The sequence below is a fragment of the Gorilla gorilla genome, chromosome 1 (assembly GCF_029281585.2).
Source record: "Gorilla gorilla gorilla isolate KB3781 chromosome 1, NHGRI_mGorGor1-v2.1_pri, whole genome shotgun sequence".
In the NCBI taxonomy this organism is placed as follows: domain Eukaryota; kingdom Metazoa; phylum Chordata; class Mammalia; order Primates; family Hominidae; genus Gorilla; species Gorilla gorilla.
The window spans coordinates 25,441,705-25,451,968 of record NC_073224.2 but is presented as its reverse complement, the minus strand read 5'-3'; the positions used below and the strand labels follow the sequence as shown (position 1 = coordinate 25,451,968).

The 10,264-nt window shown below is 40.3% G+C and overlaps 1 protein-coding gene across 1 annotated transcript in view; it reads left to right on the top strand.

The window, feature by feature from the left end:
• Positions 1–230: 230 nt before the first annotated feature.
• Positions 231–10,264, top strand: part of HEATR1 (HEAT repeat containing 1) — a 53,891-nt gene continuing 43,857 nt past the window's right edge. The window contains exons 1-8 of the mRNA XM_019032033.4: positions 231–372; positions 670–843; positions 1,417–1,633; positions 5,145–5,286; positions 6,791–6,892; positions 7,798–7,938; positions 8,730–8,941; positions 9,100–9,233. Coding sequence (XP_018887578.3) covers positions 702–843; positions 1,417–1,633; positions 5,145–5,286; positions 6,791–6,892; positions 7,798–7,938; positions 8,730–8,941; positions 9,100–9,233 — 1,090 coding nt within the window. The 5' untranslated portion in view covers positions 231–372; positions 670–701. The remainder of the gene's footprint in view (positions 373–669; positions 844–1,416; positions 1,634–5,144; positions 5,287–6,790; positions 6,893–7,797; positions 7,939–8,729; positions 8,942–9,099; positions 9,234–10,264) is intronic.

Here is a 10,264-nt window from a genome sequence, read left to right as displayed (position 1 = left end):
GGCTGGATCACTATATACTGAATGAATGATTCCGGCTACGGATCCTTAAAGCCCACAGAAGGCCCATCCAGAGACCGAAAGCTTCAGACACAAGCCGCAGAGCAGACCGCTAGACCGGAGCTACAGAGGCGAAGCTCAGACTTGAGCCTGAGTCCGGCGGGCTGAGGGGCGGGCTTTCGTCTCGGGAGGCGGAGCTGTCTCGTCGCATTCCCGGCAAGCTTGAACCTCTTCACTTGCCGTAGTGCCTGCAGCCGGAAGTTGCTCTAGAGCATGCTCTAGGTTTCCGGGTGAGGGTTGGGCTCTTTGGTACCATGTGGGAAGTGCTGTGAAGAGTTGTTGCCTTCCAAGATATACCCAAATTCCCAGTTCCAGGTAAGGAGGAGCACAGAGCCGCTTGATGTGGCTGCGGATGGGGGCGGCATATCGAGGGAGGGTAAGAGTTTTCCGGATATCTGCGGAATCAGGGTTGAAGGAAAGCCTCGGCGCGGTCGCCGCTGCTGTAATTAGTTGTTAACGCTGTTGCCATCGTCTTTGCATCTCCGGGGTCCACAAATCTCAGGACAGCCGCGTTGTGTGTCCATGACGGTGCTGAGTGCAGAAGAAAATTGTTTGTTTACGAGGCGCCTTATAGTTTCGTAGAAACTTATCAAAGTGCTTACGTTTTTTTAGCTCGTGTCATTAAAACTCCGCTGGCGTGAAAGATGACGTCCTTAGCCCAGCAGCTGCAACGACTCGCCCTCCCTCAAAGTGATGCCAGCCTCTTATCTAGAGATGAAGTTGCTTCTTTGTTATTTGACCCTAAGGAAGCGGCCACAATCGACAGGGACACCGCCTTTGCCATTGGTGAGCCATCTTTTAACTTAGAAAAGCTCTTGGAAGCGTTTGTTTTCTGGTTACTGGTTTTTTTTTTTCCCCTTGTTTTCTCTTCTGTCCCGTCCTCTTCCTTAGCAGTTTCTAGCATGTTGATGTATATTTTTAAGGGAAAGAGAACATAACAGTCAGGTGCTTGGTGCTTGAAATGTTTATGAGTAGAGGTATCTGGATTTCACAGATGAAGAAACAAAATTAGAGAGGTCAACTGATATGTCAAAGAGAAGAACAGCTAAAAAGGGGATGGAGGCAGTGACTGGGGTGACGGAGAAGTCCTCTCAGAGGACTGGCCTAGTTATTGTAGGGGATATCCAAAAAAAAAAAAAAAAAGTGTTCCCTGCCACGAAGTACTTTCTGTTCTAGTAGATGAGACAGGATTTACTCTATATGTTGAAAACTAGAAATCAGTGTTTGGGACTGTATTATAAATTATATGTACTTAAAGAATTCAAAAACTTCTTAGGGGTAAGTAAAACTGTAAAAGAAGGGTGGGATGAATTTGCTTACGAAGAATTGTTAAATAAACTGGCCTTTTTTGAAATTTAGGATGTACTGGCCTGGAAGAGTTGCTTGGAATTGATCCTTCCTTTGAGCAGTTTGAAGCACCGTTGTTCAGTCAGCTAGCAAAAACCTTGGAGCGAAGTGTTCAGACCAAAGCAGTAAACAAACAGTTGGATGAAAACATTTCATTATTCCTTATTCACTTGTCGCCTTACTTCCTGCTTAAGCCAGCACAGAAGTGTCTGGAGTGGTTGATTCACAGGTAGCTAATAGAATTACAGAAATAACTATGGGCTAATCACTTTGGTCTTGTAAAAAATAAAGTAGTTGAGAACTTATCAAGTTAAAGCTGAAAAATTAGGTATATTAAGAGATTGATACAATGTCCATTGTGTGAGATAAGCATGCTCTTCTGCCTTTAAATTCTTTTTTTGTTGATAGTGAAAAGTAGAACTACGGTGATTTTGAGTAAATGGTCTAACCTCATTAGTTGTTTTTTTTTTTTGAGATAGAGTCTTGCTGGTCACTCAGGCTGGAGTGCAATATTGAAATCTTGGCTCACTGAAACCTCTGCCTCCCAGGTTCAAGTGATTCTCCCACCTCAGCCTCCCAAGTAGCTGGGATTACAGGCACCTGCCATAATGTCTGGATGAGTTTTGTGTTTTTGTAGAGATGGAGTTTCACCGTGTTAGCCAGGCTGGTCTTTAACCCCTGACCTCAGGTGATCCACCCACCTCGGCCTCCCAAAATAATGGGATTACAGGTGTGAGCCACCTCGCCCAGCCTAACCTCATTAGTTCTGAAGAGCCCATGCTACTTTGCCATTACAGCTTGTTCCTGCACACTTGAGGCAGTGAGTACTAAGCTTCTTTCTTGGCAAAATAACAAGATGGTTGGGGAAGCAGGCAGTGTTATCCTCTGAAATACCATTACTTGAGAAAAACAATGATAGCTAATGTGTTTTTGAGCATTTATACACCAGGCCCTGGTAAGCACTTTATCTGCATTATCTCATTTAATTCTCACAGCATTCCTCTGGTGAGATTATTTGTATTATCCTTGTTTTACAGTTGAGAAAACTGAGGCTTAGAGGGATTAAGTTTCTTGAGTCACACAGCTAGTAAGTGGCAGAGCTAGGATACAGCTGAAGTTTGTTTCCAAGGTCTGATCTTTTATCTGCTTTGGGAATTGTCTCAGTAAGCTTAGTTTATTTTCTCACATATTGGTGTCACATCATAGCATACACATTTTTGTTTTATTCTCCCAATATGTATGTCTTTTTTTTTTTTTTTTTGAGACAGTCTCGCACTGTCGCCCAGGCTGGAGTGCAGTGGCACGATCTCGTCTCACTGCAACCTCCACCTCCCAGGTTCAAGCAATCCTCCTCCCTCAGCCTCCCAACTAGCTGGAATTACAGGCGCATACCACCACGCCCAGTTAATTTTTTGTATTTTTTTTTTTTAGTAAAGATGGGGTTTCATCATGTTGGCCAGGCTGGTCTCAAACTCCTGACCTCGTGATCCACTCGTCTTAGCCTCCCAAAGTGCTGGTGTGAGCCACCACAGCCACCGCACACGGCTGTCTTTTTTATTTTATTGAGTGTCAGTATTTCACTCACCCAGGCTGGAGTGCAGTGGTGTGATCGTGGCCCACTTGACCTCCAGGGCTCAAATGATCCTCCGATCTCAGCCACCCAAGTAGCTGGGATTACAGGCATGCACCACCATGCCCAGCTAGTTTTTTTGTTTGTTTTTTTTTTCATTTCTTGTAGAGACAGTGTCTCACTTTGTTGCCCAGGCTGGTCTGGAACTTCTGGCCTCAAGCGATCCTCCTACCTCGTCGGCCTCCCAAAGTACTGGGGTTACAGGCGTGAGCCACCACATCCAGTCCAACTTACGTGTTTTAAAAGTAGATTTCTATTCCATTAATTGGAGACATGGCTTCAAGGCCAGCCTGGCCAGCATGGTAAAACCTGTTTCTGTGAAAAATACAAAAATTAGCTGGGCGCAGTGGCGAGCACTTGTAATTCTAGCTACTTGGGAGGCTGAGGCAGGAGAATTGCTTGAATCCAGGAGACAGATTTTGCAGTGAGCTGAGATCACGCCACTGCACTCCAGCCTGGGTAACAGGGAGACGCCGTATCAAAAAAAAAAAAAACAAAAAATGGAGACGTGGGGATAAACTAATTTTTTTTCAAGAAGCAAGTGAGTCATCAAGAAAACATAATTTTAACTTGGGTCTTCTGATTGTCAGAACATTAGGGCAATCAGACAAAGAATATTTAAAAGTCTGTAATATTTCCATCTGTTTTCTAGCACCTAATTTTACCCCCAAATAGATCATTAATGTAAGGAATACTTTTTGTATTTGATTTTTCATTTTATGTCTTCAGATAACTTATTTATTCAGCAAATACTAAGTTCAGTACATAGATAAGTAGGTTGCAGTTGATTACTGTTTTGAAATAAATGCCATAATAAAGCATTAAGCACAGTTTCGTGGATATAGTTCTGCCTGGAATAGTTGAAGAAAGCTTCATGGAAAAAGTAACTGCTAAAACCGTATGTCAAACTAATAGGCTGGGTTCAGTGGCTCACGCCTGTAATCCCAGCACTTTGAGAGGCTGAGGCAGGCCAGTCACTTGAGATCAGGAGTTTGAGACGAGCCTGACCAACATGGTGAATCCCTGTCTCTACTAGAAATACAAAAAAAATTAGTTGGGTGTGGTGGTGTGCACCTGTAATTCCAGCTACTTGGGAGGCTGGGGCATGAGAATCGCTTGAACTTGGGAGGCGAAGGTTGCAGTGAGCTGAGATCACACCACTGCACTCCAGCCTGGGTGACCAAGTAGACTCTGGAAAAAAAAAAAAATCTAATAAAAGGCAATGTATGGTACTGTTTAAAAAAAGTACACGATGTAAAAGGATAGGAGAGTTTTCACAGAAGAGGGATCAGTTGGCAGAATTAGAAAAAGCATCTTAGCCAGGCATGGTGGCTCACACCTGTAGTCCTAGCACTTTGGGAGGCTGAGGCAGGTAGATTGCCTGAGCTCAGGAGTTGGAGACCAGCCTGGGCAACATGGTGAAACCCCATCTCTACTAAAGTAAAAAAAAAAAAAAATTAGCTGGGCATGGTAGTATGCGTTTGTAGTCCCAGCTACTTCAGAGGCGGAGGCAGGAGAATCTTTTAAACTTGGAGGTGGAGGTTGCAGTGAGCTGAGATTGTGCCACTGCACTCCAGCCTGGGCAACAGCAAGACTCCCTCTCCAAAAAAAAAAAAAAAAAAATGTTGACAGACCAGCCTGGGCAACACAGGGAGACCTAGTCTCTACATAGAAATAAAAAATTAGCCAGCTGTGATGGTGCTCCCCGCTACTCAGGAGACCTATGTGGGAGGATCGTTTGAGCCTGGGAGGTCGAGGCTGCAGTGAGCCGTGATCGTGCCACTGCACTCCAGCCTGAGTGGCAGAGCAAGACTCTATTCAAAAAATTAAATAAAAATTTTAAAGCTGAGAGAAAGTTAATGGGATGTATATTTTGATGTGGAATATTCAAAGATATTGCATAGGAATTGGCTGGACCATGTTGAGGGATATGTGAATGCAAAATTGAGGACTTTTTAAATGCTCTGTATCTTGGTTATAATTTTGTGATTTTTACTGCTACTCGTTCTAGGTTGTTTTAGCTTATTAATAATACAGTTTGGGCATGTGAGGAAATAGGTGCTTATTATTAAGTTTTGTGTTCAGTTGGACTGTTTGCTTTTTTCCCCAGGTTCCATATACATCTCTATAATCAAGATAGCCTCATTGCTTGTGTTCTGCCATACCACGAGACAAGAATATTTGTGCGAGTCATACAGCTTCTAAAAATTAATAATTCAAAGCACAAATGGTTCTGGTTGTTGCCAGTTAAGGTATAATTGCTGAATGACATATGTCTGTAATCATTACAGATCTTGATTAAGGGATTTAATTAGGAAAAAATAAGTCATTGCTCCTGGGGATAGTCCAGATAAACTACCTCCATCATTTTTATTTCCTAACTTCCAATTGAAACTATTATTAATGTTAATAATATTTAGCTTTTATTTAGTATCTGACATCAGGCTAGGCAATGTACATTATATTATCTTGGATTATCACAAAACTTCATTTTTACAGATGAGGACAGGCTACTTGCCAAAGTTCACATAACTATAAAGTGGCAGAGTTGAGATTTGAACCCAAATCTGATTCCAGAGTCTGTGCCTTTGTATCGTACCATGCCGTTTGGCATTTTAAATTTGGAACTGAGAACTTAAAAAAAAGTTGAAGGTGAAGAAAGGCAGAAAATACTTACAAAAATTAAAAGGATAAGTATAACTTCAGGGGTTTCAAGAATTTATTAAAGTTGTGAGGAAGATGCTAGGAGTTAATTTACAGGCTAATAAAAGGATGCTTGTACAACAGGAAGGGTCTGGGTAAGAAAAGACAGCATGCTGTTGTAGGAAAACCAGCTGACTAACCGTTAGCACTTTGTTTGCAACATATTCTGGAGGAAAGTAGATGTATGTTGTTAGCAGGAACTTGACTGCATGTTGGGCATGGTGATCCAGGGTAGGAGGGGAGGCAAATGGGGATGAAAGTAAGCTAACAGATCACGAGGCTGTGCACATTAGGCTGATGATGGTAGTGGGGTCAGTGTTCAGAATTAGTAAGACAGGAGTAATGAGGACTTTTTAATTAGAAGGAGAATTTAAGAATCTGAACATAAAGCACTTGAACTAAAGAACGTTGGAGAAGGCCAGCCTTTGATAAAGCTCATAAACTGCTCTTCCCAACATTCACTCTGCCCATAGCATCAAAATTATTCTTCCTCTAATCTACCTTGGACCTTGCTGCTCCCTAGGCACTCTTATTTCAGGTAGCCAAACTCCACTCACCTACTAAAGTTCACTTAAAATTCTCCTTTCATTTATTTAATCAGTATTTATGGAGCATCTATTACATACCATGTACAATGCTAGATGGTGGGAATAGTGGTATAAGTTGTGCAGTTTCCTAGTCTATTTCTGTTCTTAGTATTATTGTAAAGCAATGACAGAAGCGTATCATATTGGCTCAGAAACCAAATCGAACCAGTAAAGTTACTAAGAATCTAGAGAATCCAGATTTTGATAAATACCTTTCAAAATGTGACATACGATAAGCAAACATTTTTCACTAAATACCTCTGCCGTCATTGCTGACCTTCTCTTTTGAATTTCTAAGTTTACATGATTTTATGTGTTAATTTCATCACCACCACCAGTTATAAGGAGAGATTATATTTTTTATTTATGAATTGTAGCAGTATGAAGACATTACTAGGGTAAATGCTTTAAAATAAGGATCAGTTGATGAATGTTGCTAATAGTTTGTTCTTTCCATCAATAACAGCAATCTGGAGTGCCGTTAGCTAAAGGAACTTTGATTACCCACTGCTACAAAGATCTTGGATTCATGGATTTCATTTGCAGTTTGGTGACAAAATCTGTGAAGGTGAGCAGTCTGTTTCATGAGTATATAATTTTATGAGAAGATTGCTTGCTTTGAATGAAGAAAACATAGTAAAGCATTCCCTAATAACAATGATACTTTGGATAAATTTATTTTGTTAAATGGTCTGGTGTTTTGAAGCAGGAGCAGTTTGAGAGTCCGTATCTTTTTTTTTTTTTTAAGAATCAGTCTTTTATCACCAAAGGTGTTTTTCTACAAAAATAAATGTCTGTTCCTTGCCAGATTCTAGTTACAGTAACTATTCGAAGAGAGTGTCTAGAAATGTCAGGAATATTCAACCTGGGAAAGCTGTTTAAAAAATTTTAAGGCCAGGTGCGGTGGCTCACGCCTGTAATCCCAACACTTTGGGAGGCCAAGGCAGGCGGATCACTTGAAGTCAGGAGTTTGAGACCAGCCTGGCCAACATGGTGAAACACCGTCCCTACTAAAAATATGAAAATAAACTGGGCATGGTGGGGCATGCCTGTAATTCCAGCTGCTCGGGAGGCTGAGGCAGGAAAATCGCTTGAACCTGGGAGGCGGAGGTTGCAGTGACCCAAGATCGTGCCACTGTACTGCAACCTGGGTGACAGAGACTCCATCTCAAAAAAAAAAAAATTTTTTTTTTAAATAAAAATGTTAGGAATATCATTAGGCAGTTAATTCTTGTCACATTGTGTATTTATTCATTGTTGCATATGGTAATTCAGGAGAGCTGTAAATATTTGGCCTTTCACTTTTTTTTTTTTTTTTTTTTTTGGAGACATGGTCTTGCTTTGTCGCCCAGGCTAGAGTACAGTGGTGCCATCATAGTTCATTGAAATCTCAGCCTTGAACTCCTGGCCTCAAGCAATTCTTCTACCTCCCTTTCACTGTTAAATGTGTTTTGTTTGTGTTCCTTGTTTCAGGTTTTTGCTGAGTACCCGGGCAGCTCAGCTCAGTTGAGGGTGCTCTTGGCTTTCTATGCTTCTACCATAGTGTCGGCGCTGGTAGCTGCAGAGGACGTATCAGACAATATCATCGCCAAACTATTTCCCTATATCCAAAAGGTTGGCACTGCTGATGTGTTAAGTAGATTATTTTGTACTTAAAGGAATTTTCTTGCTTTCGAAAGTTTTTTTAGATTTAAGTGTTTTTAAATTGACAGTTTATTTCAGATGATAGATGAGATTTAGCCTTTAGGTTGAAAATATGACACTTTTTTATTAGAAACTCACTGGACTGGGACCTTAATAAGGACTCTAAAGAATACATATTGGCTGTCTGGTGCTGCGGCCATCTCCTAGATTGATTTCCATAGCAGTCTTTGTACCTCACTGGAAGGAGGACGGAGCAGACAGTCTCTTTGAGGCGTAAGCAGCCTCTCAGTATTCTTTGTGCACTGGCTCCTGCCTCTCAGCGTTTCTCCTTCCCAAGTGCCTTGTTGCCTGCTGCCTTCCCAGGTGCCCCGTGGAGGTACTGCTTTCACTTCCCACCAGTGTCCCAACTTGTGACCTTTCATCAGACTTGTTTCTTCCATTAGTGATCTGATTGAGGGCTCCCTCCCATAAGTAGGATTTTATGTATAAAGGAAGAGCTTACTGGCTCCTGTTAGGACATGTGGTAGATGTTTGAGTTGGGAAATTTTCTGAGATCCTTTGTCTCGTTCAACAGACTTGTCTCATCTCTGTATCCACTCTGAAAAAGGGGTCAACTCCTTTATTGTTTTTGTCTGAAGAGTGATTGACTATGCATTAGGTTGTATGAATCTCTATGACTTTTCTAATTTGTCAGATTAACATTTAAAGTAGCAGAAAATAATATGGTTTATCATTTTTACTTATATTTAAAAAATATTTAGGGATTGAAATCATCTTTACCGGATTACAGAGCTGCAACATACATGATAATATGTCAGATTTCTGTGAAAGTGACCATGGAAGATACCTTTGTGAATTCATTGGCATCACAGATCATCAAAACATTGACCAAGATTCCCTCTTTGATCAAGGATGGATTAAGTTGCTTGATAGTGCTCCTGCAAAGACAGAAGCCAGAGAGCCTTGGGAAAAAGTATGTACAATTGAATTGAGAAATGGTGCTAGTCAGAGGTGAATAAAATTATTTTGAATAATTTTTTTTGTAAGATAAGTGATTATATATTTTCTTATATTGTTACTCATTGTCTAACTTGTAAAGTCAACACGATATGTACTTTTGCTTCTTCAAAGGCCATTCCCTCACTTATGTAATGTTCCTGATCTTATTACAATACTTCATGGGCTTTCTGAAACTTACGATGTCAGTCCTCTTCTGCGTTACATGCTTCCCCATCTGGTCGTCTCCATCATTCATCATGTTACAGGTATGTGGTTTTATATTTTTTGTCCAGGAATTTTCTAAGATTTGATCTTAAAATAGTAACCATATCCTGGTTAACAGCTTTAAAATATTTAAAATTTCTGTTTTCCAGTTGTTCTTGTGTAACTTGCCTATTTCTTAAGTGAGAAACATCTGGGGTGGGGAGCAGGTTGGTTGAAGAGAGATCATTGTTAATTGAGTAATTTCTTAGAATTTTACTTTTTTAAGATCTGTGTTCTTAAATACTTAAATAGTCTCTACATGAAAAAGACTGGAATACTTTTAAAATTTATTACTGAGTAAACCTTTGCCTTCTCATTTAGGTATTTAATGAACTTCAGTGATTCATTTACAATGAATATCTCATCCAGTTGCCAAAAAAGTTTTTTCCCTAGAGTAATTAAAAATATAAGACCAAGAAAATTTTTATACATAAAAATCCAAATTATGAAACAAAGCAAAAAGTAATAATTAGAGGGCCAGGTGGCTCAAACCTATAATTCTAGCACTTTGAGAAACTGAGATGGGCAGATCATGGCAAAACCCTGTCTCTACAAAAATATACAAAAATTAACCGGGCATGGTGACATGCAACTGTGGTCCCAGCTGCTTGGGAGACTAAGGTGGGAGGATCACCTGAGTCCAGGGAGTTTGAGGCTACAGGGAACTGTGTTTGTGCCACTGCAGTTCAGCCTGGGCGACAGAGTGAGACCCTATCTCGAAAATAATAATAATAATAATTAGAAAGTGATTATTTGCATTATGTCTTTTAATAAATACAGAAAGACTAGGAAGAAGCATTTGGTTCTGTTGCTACTTGGAGAATACTAAGAAAGACTTCTCTAAACTTATGTCAGTCTACTGAAAAATGAGGTTTTCGTAACCAAATCTTGGTTTGAACGTGCATTTTAGAAAAGTGACTAGCAAAATGAAAATGTATTCTTCCTATTCTGAAGGTAATGAGTAATGTCCCAGTCTTTGAAAGCAAGGGCTAAGATCAGATTCATATGTTTATTATAAATCTGAAATAGATGA